Source organism: Ascaphus truei, chromosome 13 (assembly GCF_040206685.1).
Source record: "Ascaphus truei isolate aAscTru1 chromosome 13, aAscTru1.hap1, whole genome shotgun sequence".
NCBI lineage: Eukaryota > Metazoa > Chordata > Amphibia > Anura > Ascaphidae > Ascaphus > Ascaphus truei.
Genome location: NC_134495.1, coordinates 12,849,393 through 12,876,060, shown reverse-complemented (window position 1 = coordinate 12,876,060; position 26,668 = coordinate 12,849,393). Strand labels below are relative to the sequence as shown.

The 26,668-nt window shown below is 49.3% G+C and overlaps 1 protein-coding gene across 2 annotated transcripts in view; it reads left to right on the top strand.

The window, feature by feature from the left end:
* The window catches only part of TXNRD2 (thioredoxin reductase 2), a 54,943-nt gene that overhangs the window by 17,165 nt on the left and 11,110 nt on the right, over positions 1-26,668 (top strand). For both annotated transcript variants that reach the window (XM_075568564.1, XM_075568563.1), the window contains exons 9-14: positions 4,914-4,933; positions 7,079-7,170; positions 9,346-9,520; positions 22,935-23,071; positions 24,425-24,520; positions 25,184-25,276. In XM_075568564.1, the coding sequence (XP_075424679.1) occupies positions 4,914-4,933; positions 7,079-7,170; positions 9,346-9,520; positions 22,935-23,071; positions 24,425-24,520; positions 25,184-25,276 (613 nt within the window). The remainder of the gene's footprint in view (positions 1-4,913; positions 4,934-7,078; positions 7,171-9,345; positions 9,521-22,934; positions 23,072-24,424; positions 24,521-25,183; positions 25,277-26,668) is intronic.

Sequence of the window (26,668 nt, the reverse complement as noted above, 5' to 3'; positions counted from 1 at the left end):
AGTGATGGTGTTAAATAACCCTTCCAGTGCTGGTGACTCTTTCCTGCAGCTTCCCAAATACACCAGGCTCAGGACGGGGTTCCCCTTTTGTCCCTGAGTATTTGGCAAACCCTTCCTTCACTTCCAAGACACAACGAGATGAATTGCACTGAAGGGGATACACTGTGTACCTGAGAGGGTTAACAGCAGGACTTTATCCTCGGGTACCACAAAATGAGATTGAATTAATTTGTATTGCATGGCTAATTGTCTCTTTGCATTCTGTGCACAGATCGGCGTACACTGCCAGCCTAAGGCTGCGTCCATACAGCCTTCGACCGCGTGTTGGCATGCGACCGCGTGACGGGGGGGGGGGGGGCATTCTGTGGACAAGGTAGACGTGCCGTGGGGGTGTGTGTCAGGGACGTGACGGGGCTGGTTCTGCCTCATTGAGAGAACCGCTCACGGGACCTGCCCGTCACGCCGAGAAATCAGTTTGAACTGATTTCCTCGCGCACCGCGCGCCCCCTCCTGCTGTCGCACACGCACGCTCGGTCTATTGGCGCGATCAATGCCTTAAGGCAGGGGTCTCCAAACTTCTCAGTACAAGGGACACATCGTATAGTCTACACATTTTCTATAGGCTACACATTTTCTATAGGCTACACATTTTCTATAGCCTACACATTTTCTATAGTCTACACATTTTCTTTAGCCTACACATTTTCTATAGTCTCCACATCTTCTATAGGCTACACATTTTCTATAGGCTACACATTTTCTATAGGCTCCACATTTTCTATAGTCTCCACATTTTCTATAGGCTACACATTTTCTATAGTCTCCACATTTTCGCGGGCCAAAGAATTTATTTTTTTTAATAATTTTTATATATTTTATAAATGAATGAATACGTTTTGTTTGGATCTTTTTGGGGTAATCAGCATGAAATGATTCAGAACAAAAGAGAAACGTGACAATTACACAGAAAGGAAGCCGCGCTTACACTGGGAAATTATATATAATGAGCAAAAATATATACTTCAAGTTGCCGCGGCCGGATAAAATCTTGTGGGGGGCCTGATGTGGCCCCTGGGCCTTAAGGCAGTGGGATCGCGCCGCACGCGTCCGTGCCGTATTCGGCAGCATGGACGCCGCCTTATAGACAGAGAAATGATTGTATATACCTGTTGCATCTCGCTGCTAAACTGTTTATAGCAGGGGGGTGGGCAACTCCCAGTCCTCAAGAGCTACCAACAGGTCGGGTTTTCAGGATATCCCTGCTTCAGCACAGGCGGTGCAGCCTTCGACTGCGCACACTGATTTGAGCCACCTGTGCCGAAGCAGGGATAGCCTGAAAACCTGACCTGTTGGTAGCTCTTGAGGACAGGCGCTTGCTACCCCTGGTGTATAGTGAGACACAATGCGACATCTGTCCTGGAATCCCCACTGTGGGTTTGTGCATGTTTACAGCATGTCAGTGTCCTCAGAAATTCTCACCGCGTGATAAATGTGAGCAAGCTGGCTTTAAAAAAAAAAGGGATCCTTCTAGCACATTTCAGTGAAAATGCTGCTTTTGTCCACTTACTGTTAATGCAAGTCGTAACAGTGTAATATGGGAGTCTAATGTTTACATGTTGCATTCCAGAGCCTTAGTCAAAATAAGCCTTCGGGGGTTACCCTAGCACTTCTGTACATTACCAGCTTCCATTTCAACAGCTGGGAGCGAGAGCTGCTCCAATGGAGAAGTTTGAAACCTGACTCATTGATTTCAAAAATAGATACATGTGTGTGTTCTGTACGGAGATACAGTAACAGGCGCTCGTTACTTTTCTGCCGTCCGCTGATCTGAACCTGGACAGTTATTTGTTTATTTTTTTAAACGTTTTTTTTTTTGCTTGAAAAAGAATCCAATAATTCACTTTTTTTTTTTTTTTTTGCTTTTCCATCCCGGTCACAACCTTTCAGCAGTTTTTAATGTCGGAGAAGTATGGATTGATATTATTTTACAACGGAGGCCAAATCGCTGTAATTTGGGGGCAGGGTTTCTGCTTGATTTAGGCACGGTCACTTAACCCGTTGCTGCTTTGCAACGCAAGCCCCACAAATATGTTTTGTATATTCTGTGGCATTGCGGGGCTCTTTGGAAGGAATCTTGGGGGGGGGGGGGGGCTTTTATTTTAGAAGCTATTAAATATATCTTCAAGGAACATGTCCAATAAGGTGTTACTTGCTGAGTGCTTTCTCTTTAGGGCACACCCACTGAGTTTTCCCGGGTGAGATTGCTGATATTTGAAAATGTAATTTTGCTAGTAACCTTCTTCATCGTGCTGTGGCACTGCAAAGATACCTGCTCCTAATATGTCGTTTCCTGGGGGATAGAACAAAATGGCTTCTTTACCTTCAAGGATCAAAGTAGTGAGTTCTCAGGCTGCAGAAGTGACGCGGCCCAAGTGTTGAGTATGGGGGTGGGGGGGTTGATGAAAGTTTAATGAGCATGCGCCTGCTGTTTTTATTTTATATTTTGTTGACCTTTCCAGATGATCAAACGCTTGACCGTAGAGAACACCAACAGTCTATATAGAAGCCGTGTGTTTAGCACATGGGCGGGCAACTCCAGTCCTCAAGGGCCACCAACAGGTCAGGTTTTCAGGATATCCCTGCTTCAGCACAGTCGAAGACCGCGCCATCTGTGCTGAAGCAGGGATATCCTGAAAACCTGACCTGTTGGTGGCCCTTGAGGACTGGAGTTGCCAACCCCAGGTTTAGCTGATCCCCTTTTCAGACATGCTATATAATAAAATGCTGCACGTTGATACATAGAAGTATATTTGCTTTGGGAATAAACGGCTAAGTCACTGGTGCAGCCACCTCCGGGGTGGAATTCTGACTGCACATTTCTGGTGCTCTGGTTTGCATAGGAACCGCCAAAGTGGAGAAAGGAACAGTTATGTGTAAGCTAATTTCCATAATCGTTTAAATTGGGACGGAGCGCTGTAAGTAGGATTTTGCGGGCACCTGGAATGCCTGCCCAGCAGGGCTTGCACTCTACCTCCGGGGGGCCGAGGCACAGGTTCATAAAGCGATTTAGCCACCATTCTCAAGAAGCAGCCGTAGCATAACACGCCAGGGTCTCCCACCTCAACTCCGCTACGGCGCACCTTTCCCAGTGGCAAGCGTTTAATCTTCAGGTGGATCCGACAAGCCTCTGACTGCACATCCCTTAAGTTTAAGATATGCAAATCCAGGTCTGATCCCCCTGAGCCCCCCTGGAATAAGCGATGAATCCAGCTTTACAATAACCGGACAGTTGCAAGCTGGCGCTGTCTGCAAGAGCTTGACTCGCTGCACTCCAGACAATACCCACAGGCGCATACCTGTCACCTGCACCTCACCTGGAATCCGTCTACCGATTGCTGCCCCTGCGGGCATCTGCAGCCTCATTTGCAGAGATCTAATACTTTGTTTTCTTAAAAAGGAATTATACTATTAGTACCAACAAGGATTACCAGTAACATTAGAATTAAACATTCTAGCATCATTCTTATACCTCTGAAAGGCTCACAGATCCCCTGTAACAAGGCCACCCACACACAGTCTATGCCCCTGGTGGCCTGATACCGTTCTAATGAAAAAAAAAAACAGTAACCTCTCACCATTAACACGAGGGACGGTTTTAAAGAGTGAAAGCTTTTCACAGCGTTGAAGCAGCAATCTTTAGCAGCTGGGCGGGGGTACGTGTATGGCTGTGCAAACATGTTGGTAAGAGTCAAACATGTGTTTTGAGATTTGGGAAAAGTGGGCATTTATGTGAAAGCAGTCATTGAAATGATGGACAGTTAGCAAACACTTCATACCTCTCACATTAAACAGTCACTTTTGTAACACACAGGCTTGTTTTACCTGTCATAGCTATGTATCCCCCCTTCTAACAGACCCTTTGTATATGTGCTCTGCAAATTTCGCTAGCTCTTTTACACATGGCTACATTTTTATCACAGGAGAAACGTTACGGCCCATTTACTTGAATGGGTCGTATATAGTCTTCCAGCACCAGAAGGTGTCTTGTGGAATAGCGCTGTTTAGTAAATATGGCCTCAATGTAGCAAAACAATATCTTTGCCGCCTCGCAAGTGGTAGTGTATTGTGATGTCCCGGAGCTGGTTCATCTTCCATTGGGCGAACCACTCACGTGACGCGCTTGCGAGCTGCAAATTCACATTTGCTTGCTCTGAGCGCCGAGCGGGCGCATGCGCTTGCTCACGCTGGCCACACACATTGCCGCAATGTGGTTCATCGTGGCCCGCTCAGTGCCACCCTGGACAAGGCCTTAGGCACGTAATATAGTGCGCGCGCATGCCTGTGCGAACGCGCGTGCACGTGACGCACACTTTTTGTGTGTATGCTGTGAGCGACAATCTTGGAAGGTACTGTATGTTTGTGTGTTTGTGTCACTGGGTAACTGTGTGACTGTATGCTTTTGGGGGAGCGACCTGCCAACATCACCTCTGCACCCATCCATCAATCCTTTTTTTTTTTTTTAATAAACCCCTCAGAATCCTTACGTCCCAATAAAATGCCATTGTTTTGGGGAGCTATGAGGTCCCCTCTAGTCTTCACCCTCCCCAGTGGGGTTTTTTTTGCCACACATTACCTGTGTGTAATGTATGTGGAGTTCCCCAAATTGTCCGTCCTGCGATTTTGTATTGCAGCATTCAGTAGGAGCCCGATTCCCGGGCGGTGTAAGGAACCCGCATTGTGTACGTTCTGTCTTCATGAGCTTGGAAGGCGTTCGGTTTTACGATGCCCTCTCATAGGAGAACAGCTTACACCTCTAATCCTGTAATCGCGCAATAATTAGGATATTATTGAGGTGTGGCATTTATGTGACAGCCTGCAATATAAAACACATTTTCTGTTTACTCTCTTGACAGATTGGTGGTCGGAGGCAGCTGTATCCTTTCTACACCAAACCTACTAATTCCCACTCCAAATACAGTGCTGAAAGTTGCATTGTTCCCAGGCTTTGTTACTTCACATTCTTTTGTTGCATTGAGCTGTTTTGCACATTTCAGGTGCGAGGGACCATCAGTTATAAGCTGTGCTCACAGTAAAGGTGTTTCTCTAGGTATAACCATATAAACATGCATTCACTTCCAATGATGGTAATAATAAAAAAGGCATTATCCATCAGTAGCCATAAATAACCTTGGATGTGTTAAGTGACTGTACTGTAATGCAGGGGGGGCTCAGCTCCCGTCCTCAAGACCCCCCAACAGGTCAGGTTTTGAGGATATCCCAGCTTCAGCACAGGTGGCTCAGTCGAAGACTGAGCCACTGATTGAGCTACCTATGCTGAAGCAGGCTCCTTGACGGAGCCACTGATTGAGCCACCTGTGCTGAAGTTGGGATATCCTTAAAACCTGACCTGTTGGAGGTTCTTGAGGACTGGAGTTGAGCACCCCCCTGCTGTAATGTAAAAGTGTGACTTTAACTCCATTTAGGGGAAACAATAACCTATAATATATATTAATTGAGGGTACATTTAAGATGACTGCCTCCAGAAAGCCAGGGATCAAATAGTGTCGGTTTTTTCAGCAGATAGGAAATGGACCGACCAGGTGCGCCAATCGGCTCTTATCTGCCATTAAATCCCGTGTTTCTCTATTTCCACAATGTTTTCCTTATATTCACCATAGACCTGCACACTGTGATGTATACACCAACACTTACTGTCCATGGTAGGAGGGGGGAGGGGTAGATATTGGGGACAACATCTGAAGTAGCCACAAAGATATCGGAATTCTGTTTCCTTTTTTTGGTAAATGTTAAAAATCAGATGGCACTTTAAAAAAAATGGTGATTATGGGCCTCATGCAGAGAGCAGTGCTATTAAAAATCTCGCCATTTTCCGGAGAAAATCGCGCAAAAAACAGCTGAAAATGGAGAGGTAGGAAAAACGCGCCATTTTTTTTTTCTATTTGAAAATCTCGCCGCGCGGCTGGCGAGAAACTACATCTCGCCAGTCTGAAAAATATCCGAATTCAGAAAGGCGCGCTCGCCATCTAGCGGCTGTTTTTGGCGCGATTCTCTTCAATTTTCTCCGCCAACTAAAGTTGGCAAGAAGCAGGAGCTCGCCGGCTATAGGGGAAAAAAAATGCGCGATTTTTTTTTCCCTTTCAGCTGCGCGCATCTCCTCATTTACAATTCTCCACATGCAGTAATGCTAAAAATAGCGGATTTCGCCCATTTCTGCATATGGAGAATAAAACTCTCCATTAAACCTACTTTTTATTCCCCTCTCCAATTTTAAATAGCGCTGCTCTCTGCATGAGGCCCTAAGTGACTACAAGATTTGGAGAACTTTAAGAGTAACTTTTAGTGTGTCTGTGTGTCTGAATGCACATAGTGTGTGTGTGTGTGTGTGTGTGTGTGTGTGTCTGAATGCTCATAGTATACGTGTGTGTGTGTGTGGCTGAATGGTCATAGTATACGCGTGTGTGTGTGTGTGGCTAAATGCTCATTGTGTGTGTGCGCACACACACCTGAGTGCTCATAGTGTGTGTGTGTGTGTGTGTGTGTGTGTGTGTGTGTGTGTGTGTGTGTGTGTGTGTGTGTGTGTGTGTGTGTGTGTGTGTGTGTGCCTGAATGCTCATAATATATATATATATGTGTGTGTGTGTGTGTATATATATATACACACGCACTTGAATGCTCATAGTATATATCTGTGTGTGAGAGCCTGAATGCTCATTGTGTGTGTGTGTGTGTGTGTGTGTGTGTGCCTGAATGCGAGTGTGCGTGCTCCTGAATGCTCATAGCATATATATGCTGTGTGTGTGTGTGTGTATCTGCCTGAATGCTCATACAATACACACAGCTGAAACATATTAACCAATTGTTAAATAGACAGAAACATTTCTGCACATACCATAATCTCACCTAAAAACACCTTGCCGCTTCCAGGGGCATTTACAAAGCAGTTTGTCCATTCGGTATCTTTACACACGCTATATATACTATATATACACTGCGCTGGTACTATGAGACCCCGCACACAATGTTATATCCACATTATCCATAACTGAACACTCTGCAGATGTCTCTTTGGAGTGTGCAGGCTTTCTGTCTGGGATTGGCCTGGACACTACAGCCATGGTGAGAAGTATACCTCTTCGAGGATTCGACCAGGTATGTATCTGTGTCCCTAACCCTGTTATAGCAGCAGCTACACTGCCTTTCTGTTATATGAACACAATCCTCCATCAAAAGTGTAGTATGTTTCAAGTGATTTCTTCAAAGTGCAGGTCTCCTCACAGACACATATACAACGTGGAGCTCTACTCAGACAGAGATACAAAAGTACAGGTCTCCCCTAATACAGAGATACAAAGTAACGCTCTACTCACACGTTCATAATGCAATTCTCCTTTAATGTGACAGCCGGGAACAGTGGAAAGACATCGTTTCAGGACCCATCCCCTGATGAAAGGCCCATATGGGACCTGAAACGTTGTTATTCCTCTGTTCCCGGCTGTCACATTAAAGGAGAATTGCATTATGAACGTGTGAGTAGAGCGTTACTTTGTATCTCTCTGTATTAGGGGAGACCTGCACTTTGTATCTCTGTATTAGGGGAGACCTGCACTTTTGTATCTCTGTCTGAGAGGAGACCTGCACTTTGAAGAAATCGTTTGTCTGTGTTGTGCTTTCTCCTCGGCTGAGGCTGTCTCCCCGCACTTTTGGAATTATATGTTTAAAAGGAACACGGAGCTCTGCATTTTTCTGTCTGTAGGTATATTGATGATGCCATTGCCAAATCAATTGCTTCCATAGTCAACTCTATCCTGTCTGCAGGCCATATCCCTAAGACCTGGAAAACTGCCAGAGTTGTCCCAATCTTCAAAAGTGGGGACAAAAATACTGTCTCAAACTATAGGCCAATCTCTTCTCCCAATACTATCCAAAGTCATGGAAAAATGTGTTCACTCCCAATTAAGCGATTACTATACCAAGACAAATTTCCCTAGCCAATTCCAATCTGGCTTTCGCCCCAAACTCCCCACGGTAACTACCCTGCTAAACGTTTGCAATGAAATCCAGTGTGGAATGGAACTGGGACAACTCACTGGTGCAATATTCCTAGATTTTGCAAAGGCTTTTGATACTGTTGATCATGTTATCTGGCTTAACAAACTCCAGGGCTCTGGAATAGGGAAGCATGCTTTAAACTGGTTTCATTCCTTCCTATCAGGTAGATCCCAACATGTGTCTATCTCAGGCTCTAAGTCCAACCCCTTGGATAACACATGTGGTGTCCCGCAAGGCTCTGTTCTGGGGCCCCTACTCTTCTCATTGTTCATCAATGATCTTCCTACAGCTTGTAAGGGAGCTTCAATACACATGTATGCAGATGACACAATCCTATATGCACACAGCCCTCGCCTCTCTGACCTTGAACGCATACTTCAATCTAACTTTTTGAGACTTGAAAATTGGATTTCCCAAAACAAACTGTTTTTAAACACTGACAAGACTGTGTATTTAAATGGTATTTAGGAGCAAGGCTAAATTTTTAAAGCTTTCAATGACTGAGCTCCAGATCAGAACCGACGCTAATACTGTACCACCCTAACTCCTGTTACGAGTTTTAAATACTTGGGCATATGGTTTGACTCCCATTTAACATTTGGGATGCACATTGATACCCTGACATCCAAATCCTATGCCAAACTAGGTGTACTTTACAGGAACAAATCCTCCCTAAGTCTGCTGGTCAGAAAGCGTATAGCACAGCAGATGCTAATGCCAATTATCGACTATGGGGACATAGTATATGGCTCGGCACTCCAAACCCACCTTAGCAAACTTGATACCCTCTACAATGCAATATCCCGTTTTGTTCTCCAATGCAACTACAACACACATCACTGCGAAATGCTCAAAGAACTAGATTGGTCATCACTCAAGTCTAGGCGCAAAGTTCACCTTTCCTGTCTTGCCTTCAAGTACTTTCTGGGCCAGATACCCATCTATCCGAACGAGCTCCTCACCCCTACCACACGCAGCACTTATCATCTGAGATCTGACTCCAAAAGACTGTTCATGGTCCCAAGGTTCAACAAAGTATCCGGCCGCTCCTCCTTCTCTTACCGTGCACCCCACAACTGGAACAGTCTACCGGAGACTCTCACAGCCGCCACCAGTCTAAGTTCTTAAAAAACTAAAGCCGTCTCCCATTTTAATCTGGTCTGTAACTGTTACATGCGCCTGTAATATATATTATCTTTAACTGTGCATGCAATGTCTTGTATATAATGTATACCCTGTTTACTTAATGTAACTATGTATTTGTAACCATTGAAGCAAATGGCTGCCCTGGTGACAGATTACATGGCGTCCTACGGCACCAGGTTTTTGTGGAAATGCACGCCGTCCGGCGTAGAGAAGTTACAGAACGACAAGCTGCGAGTTACCTGGAAAAACACGCACTCGGGCAAAGAGGAGATGGATGTGTTTGACACCGTCATGTGGGCTGTAGGTAAGGAGGTTTATGCTTTACCTTCCGAATAACACAGAAGATGAAGCAAGTTGAACTGGTCAGATAATCATGAATAAGGAAAGAAAGGTCGCTTCAACCGTACCTACTTATTGTCCGTCATATATTGAGTGTTCATGCGTTGACCATTTGATTATAAAAACAAAACATAACCTCTCACTAAGGAAACTGCCATGGTGCCTTAATGCAATGTGTGATCTTGTACTTAATGCCCCTTGTATTAAGGGAGAGGCCAGGCTGGGAACCAGCAGAAAAAAAGAAAAGCCGGGTACCTTTTTATCTTATACTATATTAGTGAAAGCACTGTATGTTTGTTTGCCTGCCTGCCTGCATGCATGCCTGCCTGCTGGATGTCCGGTGTCCCTAGCGGCAATCTCATTGGTCCCTTGGCCCGCCCGCCCCCGCACACCTCTCATTGGCCTCACACACTCACACCACTCCCTTGGCCCGCCCCCCACACCTCTCATTGGCCTGAGGCGGAGTGACGGGCCAAAGGTCCAAAAAAATAAAAAACACACACACACACACACACACACACACACACACACACACACACACACACACACCTCTCTCACCTCTCTCCCCTCTCCAAATCACCTTTTCCCCCTCCCCAGCGGCATCACCTCTTCCCCCTCCCCAGCGGCATCACCTCTTCCCCCTCCCCAGCGGCATCACCTCTTCCCCCTCCCCAGCGGCATCACCTCTTCCCCCTCCCCAGCGGCATCACCTCTTCCCCCTCCCCAGCGGCATCACCTCTTCCCCCTCCCCAGCGGCATCACCTCTTCCCCCTCCCCAGCGGCATCACCTCTTCCCCCTCCCCAGCGGCATCACCTCTTCCCCCTCCCCAGCGGCATCACCTCTTCCCCCTCCCCAGCGGCATCACCTCTTCCCCCTCCCCAGCGGCATCACCTCTCCCCGCTCCAAATCACCTCTCCCCGCTCCAAATCACCCCTCCCCGCTCCAAATCACCTCTCCCCGCTCCAAATCACCTCGCTTCCCGCAGCTGCCACGCGGCGCGTAAGATGGCGGACCCCCTTCCTCCCTCGCGGCGCCGAGTCAGACGGTGGCGGCGCCCGGAAGTACAGGTAGGTGTCGCTCCCCACCTCCGGCGCCAAACGGAACTGAAAAAGGGCGCATCAACTGAGGTGTGTGTGTGTGTGTGTGTGTGTGTGTGTGTGTGTGTGTGTGTGTGTGTGTGTGTGTGTGTGTGTGTGTGTGTGTGTGTCACTGTCCACTGCCCCCCCCTCCTATCCACTGCCCCCCCCCTCCTGTCCACTGCCCCCCCCTCCTGTCCACTGCCCCCCCCTCCTGTCCACTGCGTCCCCCCTCCTGTCCACTGCGTCCCCCCTCCTGTCCACTGCGTCCCCCCTCCTGTCCCCCCTCCTGTCCACTGCCCCCCCTCCTGTCCACTGCCCCCCCCTCCTGTCCACTGCCCCCCCCTCCTGTCCACTGCCCCCCCTCCTGTCCACTGCCCCCCCCCTCCTGTCCACTGCCCCCCCCTCCTGTCCACTGCCCCCTCCCTCCTGTCCACTGCCCCCCCCCTCCTGTCCACTGCCCCCCCCTCCTGTCCACTGCCCCCCCCCTCCTGTCCACTGCCCCCCCCCTCCTGTCCACTGCCCCCCCCCTCCTGTCCACTGCCCCCCCCCTCCTGTCCACTGCCCCCCCCCTCCTGTCCACTGCCCCCCCTCCTGTCCACTGCCCCCCCCCCTCCTGTCCACTGCCCCCCCCCCTCCTGTCCACTGCCCCCCCCCTCCTGTCCACTGCCCCCCCCCTCCTGTCCACTGCCCCCCCCTCCTGTCCACTGCCCCCCCCCTCCTGTCCACTGCCCCCCCCCTCCTGTCCACTGCCCCCCCCCCTCCTGTCCACTGCCCCCCCCCCTCCTGTCCACTGCCCCCCCCCTCCTGTCCACTGCCCCCCCCCTCCTGTCCACTGCCCCCCCCCCTCCTGTCCACTGCCCCCCCCCCTCCTGTCCACAGCCCCCCCCCCTCCTGTCCACAGCCCCCCCCCCTCCTGTCCACTGCCCCCCCCCCTCCTGTCCACTGCCCCCCCCCCTCCTGTCCACAGCCCCCCCCTCCTGTCCACTGCCCCCCCCCCTCCTGTCCACTGCCCCCCCCCTCCTGTCCACTGCCCCCCCCCTCCTGTCCACTGCCCCCCCCCCTCCTGTCCACTGCCCCCCCCCCTCCTGTCCACTGCCCCCCCCCCTCCTGTCCACTGCCCCCCCCCTCCTGTCCACTGCCCCCCCCCTCCTGTCCACTGCCCCCTCCCTCCTGTCCACTGCCCCCTCCCTCCTGTCCACTGCCCCCCCCCTCCTGTCCACTGCCCCCCCCTCCTGTCCACTGCCCCCCCCCTCCTGTCCACTGCCCCCCCCCCTCCTGTCCACTGCCCCCCCCCCTCCTGTCCACTGCAGGAAATGCAGGGGGAGGAATCCATGCCTTTGAGGCCCCCCCCCCTCCCTTTGACGCCCCCCCCTCCCTTTGACGCCCCCCCCCCTCCCTTTGACGCCCCCCCCCTCCCTTTGACGCCCCCCCCTCCCTTTGACGCACGCACGCACACACTGACTGACGCGCACACAAAGCCTAACTGACGCACGCACACACTGACTGAGGCACACACTGACTGTGTGTGCGTCAGTCAGTCTGTGTGTGTTTGTGTTTCTGCCTCAGACTCACTGACGCGCGAGCAAACACACAGTGACTGACGCACACACGCTACATGAAGCTGTAAAGGAGGGAGGGAGGGGGGGGACTGGATTGATGTGAATGGGGGACAAACAGAGAGAGGGGGGAGGAGAGAGAGGAACGGGAACATTACATCCCGGGCAACGCCGGGTCTCTCAGCTAGTTAAACATAAAATGGCTTGATAATTGTGCACGTTCATTGCTGACACATTCACATTACTGCCCCATTATTTCCCTCTGTTTTTGACTAAGAAGTTTGACCATATATCAGGGGCGGAACTGGTCACACCTCCCCTTTGGGGTCCTCCTTTCCCCCTTGGGATCCTCCACTCTCCCCCTGGTGGCCCTCCGCTCTCCCCCTGAGGGCCCTCCGCTCTCCCCCTGAGGGCCCTCCGCTCTCCCCCTGGGGTCCCACCGCTCTCCCCTTGGAGTCCTCCTCTCTCCCCCTGGGGTCCTGCCGCTCTCCCTTTGGGGTCATCCTTTCCCCCTTGCGGTCCTCCTTTCCCCCTTGGGATCCTCCACTCTCCCCCTGGTGGCCCTCCGCTCTCCCCCTGGGATCCTCCACTCTCCCCCTGGTGGCCCTCGACTCTCCCCCTGGGATCCTCCACTCTCCCCCTGGGGCCCTCCTCTCCCACTCTGGCCCTCCTCTCCCACGGTGTCCCTCCTCTCCCCCTGGCGCCCTACCTTTGCAGTGGGCCCTTATACGGTGGCTGAGGGAGCTCACCCAGGCGGTGACTGTAAAAGTTGGTCCTTACTTGCAGTGAGGCTTAACATCCGTGTCAGGACCACCTGGTTGGGTCGCTCCGCCGTCGGCTAAGGCTCCGCAGCACAGGTAGGGCCCAGGGAGGGGATGTGGAGAGAGTGGGGGCGATACATCATACCACAGGCACCTGCCAGTTGTAGTTCTGCTTTTCTGTTGCAAAGACCATTTTACTGACTCAGTCAGGTAAGTTACCTTTCATAGCTCCCCTGAAACTAGGAGGTAATACATCAAAGGAGTATCTATGTCATGAGAGGTTATCTCCCAGAGCTTGTTGATTATAAAATATAGTTAATCCACAAACACTATATCTGTGGGTGGGTTATCACGGCTGCAATAAATAAAACGCAAAGCCGTAAAGCAGACTCAACATTTTATGACGTGTGTGTGTGTATGTATGTATGTATGTATGTATGTATATATATATATATATATCCAGCTTCAATACAATAGAGGGATTTGTTCTGATTTAACATGCAATGTTTGTTTGCCATAATTCCTAGGAACTGAAATCTGGAAACGAAAGCCATTTGTCTCGTCACTCCCCTCTGCTTCCTCCTCTATTTCTCTCTCTGCACTCCACCCTGTAAGATTAATCGCACAAACAGTTAAATCTGCTTAATTGATGTGCAGTTGGGGCATGATTCATTGTTTTCTCTCTCTCCTCTCTGTATCAGCACACCCACACCAGGTGTCTCAGATAATGGTCTGGGAAATGTAGCAGTGTGGAGGATTTCCTGCCTGCAGATGGGCCAGTCACTGATTGAAAAAAAAAAAGTCAGCCATGAAAGTTAGCCGCGATTCAGCTTGCGTGCCTAGCTGCAGCTGAGTATGTCTGCAAATGTGTCACTGGATACTGTGTATCAGAGATGTGTCCTAGTGGTAATGTCCTTTGTCTTTGAAGTCATTAGGAGCGGTTCCTCCTCGTTGCTGTTTTTGTTAACAACGTAGTAACTGGGCCCAAACGCCATTATTTTCAGGTCTGGGCCCCGGCCTCTTTCCGACATTCTTACCGGTGAAGTTACCGGGGTTTAAATCTGAATCGGTTGAAACAACATGGCTGCCAAATCTCAGGCCAAGAGGAAACTGCTTTAGTGCAAAGCGGTTGCTTTGGACCCTGCGCCTTCGGGGGGGGGGGGGGGGGAGGCTGCGCTCTTTCCTCTCCCTTCTGTTGGTGCCGGGATCCAAATTCCGCCCGACAGAAGAGGGGACAGCTGGGGGAGTCCCTGAGCCGGTGCAGGACAGCACCACTGCTCACTCCAAGGTAGGGATGAGGGAGGAAGGGTGGTTGTGGGCAGCTGGGGGAGGTGCGTGTGTGTGCGCGCACGCACGAGGGTCGTCCCCTTATGCGGAGCGTCCTTCCTTCTGCAGCTATGCATTGTCATAGCGACGCTTTGCCATGACAATGTGACGTCATGATGCTGCAGGAGGAGGGGCCCCGCTGCCGGCATGCTGCCTTTGGCCCCCGCCAAAAATAAGGGCGACCCTGCGATGATCAGCGGTTGTGGCTTCCTATTGGATGGCCACTTGAACGCCTTTTTAAAAACCAGGAAGTAGGCCCAGTGACTTTACGAGTTGGTATCTCGGGAAGCGGTGTTTAGCGGTGGAGGACTCGCCGAGTCACAATCCTGTCAAATAAAAATAGAGGCGCGTTAGGCCTTGGATACAGTGGAGGCGCACGCGCCGGACGTGCATGGAGTCGTGTACTCCTGTCGCCTGAGCGATCTGTGGACTCAAATCGCCCGCGACGGGGAGGCGTGGCGTGGCTATGATGTCACCAGGCTGGTTCGCTCTCATTGGTTGAACTGCTCACGTGACGCGGCCGTCGCGCAAAAAAAAATAATTTGTTTTTGTCGGCTCAAACTTCTGCCGCGCGGTCGCTCTTCTTTGCGCGCACGGTCACGCGCACTATGGCCAGCCTGATGGAGCTGCCATATTTTGTTTGCGCGCGCACAGTATGGACAAAGCCTAAGGCCGCGCTTATAGTCCCGGCGACGCTGACATCACGCTGCGTTCGCTGAAAAAAATCAAATTGAATTTACTTCCAGCGATCGCAACCAAGCCGTTGCGTCGCTCCTACTATAAGCACACGCGATTTGTTTTGACGCGACGTCGCCGGGACTATAAGCGCAGCCTTAGGGTGGATTGCTTTACCTTTGTTCAAATTCCACTGTCCATTCTCCATCCTTGGACACTGTGACCTTCAACACCTGTTCTATGAAAGTTGCTCTCATCACATTACACAGTTCATGACCTAATTAAGTTCTGATGTGGTCCTAAGATCCAAATCTATTGATGGAGGAGACATTTCTCATTATTGATCCTTCATAGGATTGTTATGACTTTGAGATTAATCCTATTGTAGTCCAGTCTCAATCGGTGGCAGGGAGAGTGTGTGAATGTCTCTGATTATCTTATCATTACAGCAATGACCATCTCTTGTCTATTCTTGTCTATGAACGAGAACATAGGGAGATTTTAAAGGGATAGCTCCCCCTTCCATGTTTTATTTTATACTAGCTGAGAGCCCCGGCGTTGCCCGGGATGTTTGTGGTGTGGGTGTGGCATTTGGGTGGGGAGTGGTCCACGCGGCCCATGTGCGGTGGTAGTGCTGCTGTGGCTGTACTGATGGTGATTGTATTGGTGTGCTGATTTGGGAGGGTTTGGTGCTGATGTGGGGGTGCGGATGTGGGTGTGCCGATGGGGGAGGTGCAAAGGTGGCGATGTGTGGGTGCTGATGGTGTTGATGGGGGCTGGGAATGGTGGGGAGCCGAGAATGCCAGTGTGCTGGGGGGGCATGGGATACCGGTGTGCTGATGTGGTGGTGCTGGGGTGTGTGTGTGTATACATGTTTGTGTGTATACATTGTATGTGTGTGTGTGTATACATGTGTGTGTGTGTATGTGTACGTGTGTGTGTGTGTGTATACACGTATGTGTGTGTATACACATGTGTGTATACACGTGTGTGTGTATACACGTGTGTGTGTGTGTATACACGTGTGTGTGTGTGTATACACGTGTGTGTGTGTATACACATTTGTGTATACACGTGTATACATGTTTGTGTGTGTGTATACATGTTTGTGTGTATACATTGTATGTGTGTGTGTGTGTATAAGTGTGTGTGTGTGTGTGTGTGTACATTTGTGTGTGTGTACACATGTTTGTGTGTGTATACACATGTGTGTGTGTGTGTGTGTGTATACATGTGTATGTGTGTATACATGTGTGTGTGTATACACATGTGTGTGTGTGTATACATGTGTGTGTGTGTATACATGTGTGTGTGTGTATACATGTGTGTGTGTATACATTATGTGTATGTATACCTGTGTGTATACGTGTGTGAGTGTATACGTGTGTGTATGTGTACATGTGTGTGTGTGTGTGTATGTCTCCATGTGTGTGTGTGTATGTCTCCATGTGTGTGTGTGTATGTCTCCATGTGTGTGTGTACGTGTACATGTGTGTGAGTATATGTGTACATGTGTGTGTGTGTACGTGTCTACGTGTACATGTGTGTGTGTGTGTGTGTGTATGTGTACATGTGTGTGTGTGTGTGTGTACGTGTCTACGTGTACATGTGTGTGTGTTGGGAAGGGGGGTGGGGTTGGCTTTGGGGGGTGGAGGTGGTGAGGAGGTGGTGGGAGGTTGTAAGGGGGGAGTGAAGGGAAGGTGAAGGGGGGGTGGGGGTGGAGGGGAGGTGAAGGTGGAGGGGAGGTGAAGGGGGGGGTGGAGGGGAGGTGAAGGGGAGGTGAAGGGGGGGGTGGAGGGAGGTGGAAGGGAAGGGAAGTGGAGTGAGGGGAGGTGAGGGGTGGGTGAGGGGAGGTGAGGTGAGGGGTGGGTGAGGGGAGGTGAGGTGAAGGGGGGTGAGGGGAGGTGAAGGGGGTGAGGGGAGGTGAAGGGCGCTCCCTCACCCGTCCGGCAGCTCCCTCACCCGTCCGGCCGCTCCCTCACCCGTCCGGCCGCTCCCACGTGGTCTGAGGCGGGAGGCAGCTTGTTGTGGCCGCTCCCCCGCTGTGTCCCGGGCGCTCGCTCCCCCGCTGACTGTAGCGGCGCCAGGGGGTGGAGGGGAGGTGAAGGGGGGTGAGGGGAGGTGAAGGCCGCTCACTCACCCGTCCGGAAGGTCCCACGTGGTCTGAGGCGGGAGGCAGCTTGTTGTGGCCGCTCCCCCGCTGTGTCCCGGGCGCTCGCTCGCTCCGCTGACTGTAGCGGCGCCGGGGGGTGGGGGGGGTGGAGGGGAGGTGATTTGAAGGGGGGTGAGGGGTGGGTGAAAGCCGCTCACTCACCCGTCCGGCAGCTCCCTCACCCGTCCGGCCGCTCCCACGTGGAACTGAGGCGGGAGGCAGCTTGTTGTGGCCGCTCCCCCGCTGTGTCCCGGGCACTCGCTGCTCCGCTGACTGTAGCGGCGCCGGGGGGGGGGGGGGGGGGGGTTGAAAGCGCGGGAGACACGGGGAGAGGAGGAGGCTGATTTCGGGGAGGAAGAGGCGGAGGCTCCGGCGGGTATGTGAGGGCCCCCCCCCCCCCCCGGGTTATACATGCTGCTAATGTACACACCCCCCCTACTGTGTGTGTGTGTCCCTGTGTGTGTGTGTGTGTGTGTGTGTCCGTGTCCGTGTCCGTGTGTGTCCGTGTGTCCGTGTGTGTGTGTGTGTCCCTGTGTGTGTGTGTGTGTGTGTGTGTCTGTGTGTCCTTTGGGCCGTCACTCCGCCTCAGGCCAATGAGAGGTGTGCGGGGGCGGCCCAAGGGACCAATGAGATTTCCCCTAGGGACACCGGACATCCAGCAGGCAGGCATGCATGCAGGCAGGCAGGCAAACATACAGTGCTTTCACTAATATAGTATAAGATGTATAGGAAGCAGGTGGTCTCCAGAGCTAACCGCGTTAATTTCGACTCTGCGTAACCTTCCGGTCCCCGATATACTTTAACGGGGAAGTGTCGCCGTACTGTCTCCTCCAAGGGAAACAAAACAGAGGTTTAAATCTCCTGAATCACGCGGACCAATAGGAAGCCGCAACGTTATCTTGACGCGGCTTCCTATTGGCCTGTGTGACGTGTGGTATTTGAACCTTTGTTGGGTACTGGTAGCACCTTCTCTGGCAAGTATCTCGGGAAGATGGGGGTCCCTGGAGCTGAAATAACCACGTCTCAGCTCCAGAGACCCCCTGCTTCCTCTACACGTGAAAAGGACCTGCTGACCAGTGGCCGAGTTTGTAACCTAAGCATATCCGTGTCACCCACTTCCATCCCGGGCTGACCTGCAACTTTCATTGGAGCAGTTTGCCGTAAACTTTATTGCTACATTTAATTAACCAACAAAACAGAGACTTGGGGCCTCATGCAGAGAGCAGCGCTAACAGGGAAAGCGGCATGTTTTGCCGTATTCTGCCTTTAGAAAGGCAGATAATGGCGAGTTTTAAAAAAAGCGCCATTTTTTTTTGTTTTTCCTGAAACTCGCCGCGCGGCTGGAGAGAACCTAATCTCTCCAGTGTTTAAAACGGCCGTATTCAGAGAGCCACGAACGCCATCTAGTGGCTGTTCGCGCCAAAAAAATGGCGAGATTTTCAACATTTTGCTTCTCCACCAAGTAGCTGGCGCTCGGCGGCCGGTGGGGGAGAAAAAAAAAACTAGATTTTTTTTTCCCACTAGTTTCAACAGCGCTCATAGCGCTGGTTGAAACTCTCCATATGCAGAAAGGATTCTAAATGCAGTTTTATGCCCTTTCTGCATATGGAGAAAAAAACTCTCCATTAAAGCTACATTTTATTCCCCTCTCCAATTTTAAATAGCGCTGCTCTCTGCATAGGCCCCTTGGTCTGAGAGCCACGCTTTGATAAGTCCCACATGTTAAAGGATCAATCGGTGCTCCCGTGGGGATAACCCTTCTGAGCCTTTGCCGGGAGGGGGGGCTGAACTTGAGAATCCCCTAACAGGGAATTGGTTGACTGATCAGGCTCTTAACCTTTGAACCAAAGAAAGAACACTAATTCTCCTCTGATCCTTGGGTTAATCAGAAAACTGTTACCTCTGCTGCACAGAAGCACAGCTGGAAGTAGAATGACGCATTAGTTAAAGATCAGAGTTATTGGTATCAGTACATGATTGTATTAGTTAGAACATTAAGGTCATGTGCAGACACCCCATCTGGGTGTCCTTAGAGGGTTAACTTTGTAACCTTTAAAGCTCAAGCCTATTAACATAACAACATGCAACGGTCTCACCGGACCCATATACGATATCATCTCGTGGAAATAAGTCCGGATCACAAGGGCTGCCAGACCTCTCTCTTACTGGCATTGCCCAGGTACCCGTATTCCACGTCTCTACATGGAATCCCTTCTCGCGGGGCACAAGGAAAAGCCATCAGAGTTGCGCATTATAACCATGGCAGCTTTTTTACCAAGCTTGAGGTGGAGGCAATGGCCTCTGAAGTGGGAGAAAGCAGGTAGCGATCTCGGCTTGACAGGTAATATTCCCTTTAGTCTCCGGTAGCACGAATAAGAGGAAATAACACTACGAGGCACGTAGTGCCGGTTTGGGTTATCAGGCCCCGAGCCGGCGTTAACGCCTGGTGACTTGAATGGTGAACGGCGGAACCAGTGCGTTAGCCCGTACCCTCACTGGTTGCACGTGTCCCTATTTAGTGTCTCGTTAAACGGGGTAACCTGCAGACTGGGATCGTTGGGTAACAAATAGTTCCACGTGTATTTGCCCCGGTGCAGATCTATGATGTCCGAGCTTCTTGCTGCGATATCTCCTTCATTTTACCTCCCTTATGTTTTGCACATTTTGAGATGGTAGCTGTTTTGGCTCTAAATGGATTAAAAACGTGTTCTTCAACTGCAGTCCCCAAAACCACCCAACAGGTCAGGTTTTCAGGATATCCCAGCACAGGTGGCTCAATCAGTCCCTGCTTCAGCACAGGTGGCTCAGTCTTCGACTGAACCACTGATTGAGCCACTGGTGCGTAAGCAGGGATATCCTGAAAACCTGACCTGTTGGGGGGAGGAGGGTCCTGAGGACTCTAGTTGGAAACCCCTGGATTTAAAGCATCCGTGCTGAATCCTCAAATGATTCTGATCTTGTTTTTGATTCGGATATTGGTTCCCTTTTTCTCTTCCTTTTGAATGAAGTCCTTTTATATATATATATATATATATATATATATATATATATATATATATATATATATATATATATATTTATTAAACATGTCTCAAACCGTTCCGCTTTCTGTCGTCTGAACCTATAGATCTTGGAGAAAAATTGATTTACAGGAGGCGGAAAAAGAAGAAAAAAAAAGGCAGACCAAAGAGTCGGGGGATTAACGTCGCATGCGAAGACGTTTGAGAATTTTAAAACCTTAACAACGGCTTCAGGGGGGGTTTTCATTTACCAAATGCTAACAAATTTGATGCAAAATCTGATTTGCCAAATGTAATCCTAGTTCAGGAATTTGAGCCACCGTGGCAGGCTGCCAATTCAAATCCAGCATCGGTTTAATGTGGGGGTTTTTTTTTTTTTTAAATGCGCTTTGATATGACCAGGAGTTTGGGGAAGGGGGGAGCATAGACTTGGGAACGGAGGGGTGTTAGAGAATATCTCTGCATTTTTTTAATGTAGCGCTTTGGAGATAAAAGGCTTCTCACAGGTGGAGGCCGTAAATCTGGGAACCTTAAGTGCTGCTGTGATAAAGTCAGCTGTGCTTTTCGGCAGAACAAACAGGGCTCGGTAGTGATGTACTAAGGGGACTACATCCCTGCCCTTGCGTGCTAAGCTGGCTCTTGGCTCCACGCAGGCAGGAAAAGGGGGGGGATCTGGGAAACCCCATTAGCTATCCATTTGCAGAACATCCAGACTTTTAACTCTCAATACACAAAAGAGCTACAACGGTAGGAAGTTGTTTCACATCCGAGCCAAGATAAGGTCCTGGGCCGTTTATTATTTTTGTTGCTTGATAGCATCAGCCTGGAGAACAAGGGGGGGGGGGGGGGGTTGGCAGAGAGGGAACAGGCAGATCTCCATCTCTGGGGGGGAATGACAGGAGGAAAGACAGACAGATAGCCAAGTGCCGACAACTTGAGTCAGAGATCCCAGAGGAAGCGTTGGTTTCAGCTGATGACATTTATATGCAGGAGTCCCCTTCAAGGCCTGTAAAAGTGGCAATGTTATTTCCAGTGGGAAGGAGGAAGGTGTGAGCCTCGCTACGCTCTTGACAGATGTAGGAAAAGAGTGAATCATTTCTTTTTTTTTTTTTTATTATTGATGTTTTTTTCGGTCGGCATTTTTTCCACCCCCCCCTCCCCCCCCCACTCTTTTGTTTCAATGCTCCCCTGGCCTTTACATCAAAGGACTTGTTTGCCTGCCAAGTAAATATTCCTTTTATATGCCTTGTGTTTGCCTGAATATCCGGAGCATGCTAGGAGCGCAGGTGAAGCTCCGCACATTTCTACATTTCGCTTGGAAGGTGAAAAGCGCAGGAGAAAAACAAGTAACAATGCTTTTTTTTTAAATCATATTGCCAACCAGATTACCTTGTTTTTGTTCATTTTGATATCCTCTGGGCACATCATTGAGGCTACTCCCCCCCCCCCCCCCCCCCCCCCCCCATTGGCAAAGTGCTCTGGGCTCCATTGTATTGCAAGCAAAAACCTGTCCTCTCGTGGTAATAGATTTAATCCAGTTTAAATACTTCACCTCCTTGATTATACATCTCGGATGCATCACATTGTTTGTGAGAAACAAAAACAGAAGTATTTTTTTAATCTATAGCCTAATCCAGGGATGCTCAACTCCAGTACTCAAGCACCCCCCCCCCCCCCTCAACAGGTCAGATTTTCAAGATGTCCCTGCTTCAGTACAGGTGGCTCAATCAGTCCCTGCTTCAGCACAGGTGGCTCAATCAGTCCCTGCTTCAGCACAGGTGGCTCAATTAGAGGTTCAGTCGAAAAACTGGCCCTCTTATTGTTAGGGGGTCTTCAGGACTGGAGTTGATCACCCCTGGCCTAATCCACAAAGTGTACACGTCAATAGCTTCTGCCCATATTACCACACACATTCATATGAACAAAACCCAGCTGTTACCAATACCTTGCATTGTATTGTATGTCGCTTTGCTCATTAATATACTGAAACTACTGTGCCATTTCTGTTGGGTATGGGGACTGAGCCACCTGTGCTGGGATATCCTGAAAACCTGACCTGTTGGTAGCTCTTGATGACTGAAGTTGGCCGCCCTGTGGGCTAGACCAGGGGTGCGTAAACTTTTGTAGTTGCACCGCCCCCCCCCCCTCCACCTGCTTCCCCGGTGCTTGGGCCCCCTCAACTCTATTCCCGACGTCAAATGACGCCGCCGGTCATGTGACCCTGACGCCACGTTGCCATGGCGACGCGACAACACAGTTGTCCGAATCTCGGTAAGCTTACATTGCAGGGGCCTCTCGCGATCCCCCAGCATTTAATTAAAATATCACGGGGAAGAGCGCGGGGGCCTCTGCAACCGCCCGCGCCCCCCAGTTTGCGCACCTATGGTCTAGAGATTTCATAATCTAGAACAGTGGTTCCCAACTCCAGTCCACAAGAAGCCCCAACAGGTCCGGTTTTCAGGATATCCCTGCTTCAGCACGGGGGGTTCAGTCAAAATGATTGAGCCAACTGTGATCAAACAGGGATCTCCTTAAAACCTGACCTGTTGGGCTTCTTGAGGACTTGGAGTTGGGAAGCAAATGATTGTGCCCTTGCGCCGACGCACGCACGCCGCTGGTGTGATCACATAATATACTAGTTTCATGTACGACGTGTGTATACAGTATAAACAAATAAAGCGTGCAAAACGTCACGTCTGTCCCGTGTCATTTTTCTTTTTTATAAAACAGTTGACAGTGTGTGACGTACACAGAGTATCCGCCTTCGGATAATGTTAATATTGTGTTTATTTCTTTTTTACACCCGCAGGGCGCGCTCCTGAAACCAAACATTTGAATCTGGAGAAAGTGGGAGTGAGAATAAACTCCGACACGGGAAAGATAATTGTTGATGCTTCAGAAGCCACGTCGGTCCCTCACATTTTTGCAATTGGAGACATAACAGAGGTCTGTATAAGTTATTATTTTAATACTGTATAACACTGTTATGCTTAATATTAGGTCTGTAGCAATCCAAACTCACAGGAATTCAGTATCGTGTATTCATTTATTTTTGTAGTATAATAATGTTTAATTGTGTTACTTCAGTTCCATTAAGGAATCCGTGGTACCCTCACAGTGCTTGAAGGCTAATGTTTGGCTGGAGAAACGGAGAATCAGACCTCTGTTATGTCGAGTATTTCTCGAATTACCAATGCTCATGGTCTCCCAATGTGTAATATGTATTCCCACAGGATGGAGCGCAGTCAATTGCTGCTCAAATCAAAAAGCCAATCAACAGAATGGCCCCGCACTTGTATTGCAGAAGGGAACTCCCATCCAATAAGTGCTCCAACAATGTAGCACTGCCTCGAAGCCACCATTGTTTAATGGGAAAGTGTGTGCTATCCGCAAGGATGTTTGGATAATGAGCGGCTCTATACAGAGTGCTTGGAGCAGTACTTTACCGCTTTTATCTGCCGCCTCCATCTTCCGCTCCTTTTTGGAATGCCGAGACGCCATGTGCACTTCCTGCCGCGGTGACGGCTGCCATCCGTGCTCCATTCAATCGGTGGCTACAGCCCACCAAGAGTCCCAGAGAGCAGTTCCTACTGATTTTGTGTTTATATTGCATGTTGTGTCTATGGCAGTGCTGGGGATTTCTGAACGTAAACGTTTGTAGCCAAGTACATTAATTAGGAAGCGGAGCCGTAGCCTCAGTGCGATTTCATAAGTTGTTGTTTTTTTTTTACAGAAATAACAGAATTGACTAATGGGGCAAGTTTTGAAGGGTGGGTTATTTCATGTGCGCGTGTGATATGTGATGGGTACGCCAAATACATTCACAATGTGCAGGAAAGATGCTGTTTTCATTGAAGCCTGTGTTGATCCTGGGGAGAGGGAGCGGCTCAGTGAGTGAAAGACACTGACTGGCACTGAGTTTGAAGCAGGGGAAGCTGGTTCAATTCCCGGTGTCGGCTCCTTGTGACCTTGGGCAAGTCACCTTATCTCCCTGTGCCTCAGCCACCGAAAACCTAGATTGTAAGCTCCACGGGGCAGGGACCTGCGCCTGCAAAAATGTCTCTGTAAAGCCCTACGTATAACTAGCAGCGCTATACAAGAACATGCTATTATTATTATTTTTATCCTTAACTCTTTTTTACAGTAAGAGGTTTTGTTATCATGCATCCAGTCCCTGGACGGGCTTTGGAAAACGCCCATCGTTTTTAGCCTGTGGTTGGTTTTTTTTTCTGCATTTTTGTTTTTGCTATTCCGTAACAAAAAAATTCCATGGCCAATGCCCGTTTTCTTTGTTTACAGGGTCGACCAGAACTGACCCCAACAGCGATTGCTGCCGGGAAGCTGTTGGCCCTGCGCCTGTTCGATAACGCTACAGAACTGATGGATTATGACAATGTGAGTAACATGGAGATTCTCCTAGAGCTGCCCCTTCTTATCTGTGTTGAGTCTCCGTCTTATTAAGTTGCCACCCCAAGTGTAACACTCGAAACATCTCCATGGACACGCTTCTACGAAATCTCATATGGGGTTTATTTTTAGTACTTTTTTTCACCCCCTGTGTTTGTACCAAGCAATTTCATAACCCAATTGGATCAGGAAACCTACGAATTCCTGCAGGATCTGTTGTTTTGTTTGTATTTATAGGGAGCGTTGTGTCTTCATCGCTCACTGACATAAATGTAACAAGCGACACGTTACCACAGTGGGTATTTCCCTTTGCGTTCCACAGGTAATTCTACTAATGCTACACAGCCCTCTCAACATGGGAACCTGCTCATTGCCAATGTACCCGAACTGTAGATAACTTTGGTTTCAACTCCTCTCTAATTTTGTATTGGGGGAGAAATGTTGGGGTCTCTCTATCAAAGTCTCCCCCGGGGCTATAAAAACCGCCCCCCCCCCCCGATTTATAAAAGGAAAGACAAACGCTTTCAGTGGGATTCCTTTCCTTGGATAAGTCCGGGGCTGCTTTGTGCTTTCATTTTGCCCTAGTTTTACAGTTGGTAGACATGAATACACATGCTCCCCCCCCCCCCCCCCCCCAATGTCTTATTTCAGGTGCCCACCACTGTCTTCACTCCTCTGGAATATGGCTGTGTTGGAATGTCCGAAGAGGCAGCAGCAGAGCGCTACGGAGAGGATGCAATCGAGGTAACTGATTCTGAAATTGGAACACGGTTCATTTGATGCAACACACTCCCATGTTCCTAGCCTTTGCGGGACGGGGGGTGTCTTTAGCTTTCTATAAGGAAATAGATTTATTACTATAGAAATATTGAAGTGAATATACTTTAATATGAAACTAGTTGCATTATTTTAGAGCCATTTCGGAAGAATATTTCAATACAACAAATATTAAAACAAACCATTTAAATGCAGAATAAGCTATCTTCATAACCACCATGAATTTCATAAAATGTGTTCTTTTTGGTTTCTTCACAATTGATTTGGAGAGACCCATTATATACAATCTTCACATGCAGAGAAGAGACACCAAATTAAAGGGTATGGATAATATAACTTATGAGGAGAGGCTAGCTAAATTAGATTTTTTTACATTAGAAAAGAGGCGTCTAAGAGGGGATATGATATCTATATACAAATATACTTGGGGACAGTACAGGGAGCTTTCAAAAGAACTATTCATCCCAAGGGCAGTACAAATGACACAGGTGCCGTCCCTTAAGGTTGGAGTAAAGGAGATTTCACCAGCAACAAAGGAAATGGTTCTTTACAGTAAGGGCAGTTGCAATGTGGAATTCATTACCCATGGGGACTGTGATGGCAGATACAATAGATATCTTCAAAAAAAAAAAACCGGTTGGACATATTTTTAGAAAGGAAAGGTATACGGGGATAGACCAAATAAGTAAAACATGGGAAGGATGTTGATGCAGGGAGTAATCTAATTGCCAATACTGGAGTAAGGAAAGAATTAATTTTTCCCCTTATGAGATATCATTGGATGATATGTCGCTGGCGTTTTTTGTTTGCCTTCCTCTGAATCAAAATACAGTACTGTAAGTACAAATAAAGGATAAAGTATCTGTCGTCTAAATTTAGCATAGGTTGAACTGGATGGACATATGTCTTTTTTTTTTTTCAACCTCATCTACTATGTAACATCCCAGATTTGATCAATTAGATCACAAGCTTTTCTAGTGGGGATTTGCGATAAATAGGCACATAGGAATTCCCTTGGTAACGGGTATGCAGCTAACGTGTAGAGATCAGGGCTCTGATTCACTATTCTGTAACGCTGTCTTCCCAGGGCTAGAGAAGAGTACAGCTCCACTCACACGAGTGGGACTCAAATCTTCTTTGGCACGTGCAAGCAACTCCACAGCATATTGAATATATGGTAATGTAACTTCGTGTCGGGACCCCCCCCCCCCCCCAAAAAAAAGGCAGATCTGAAGGGGTTAACGCGACCGCGTTGAGCCGTGCCCTGCCTTCGTCAGGTTTCAATTCTAACCAGGTGCTTTTTATTATCATTTCCCTCCCCCCCCCCATGCTTATGTTATGGATCGTCCATGAGCGTGT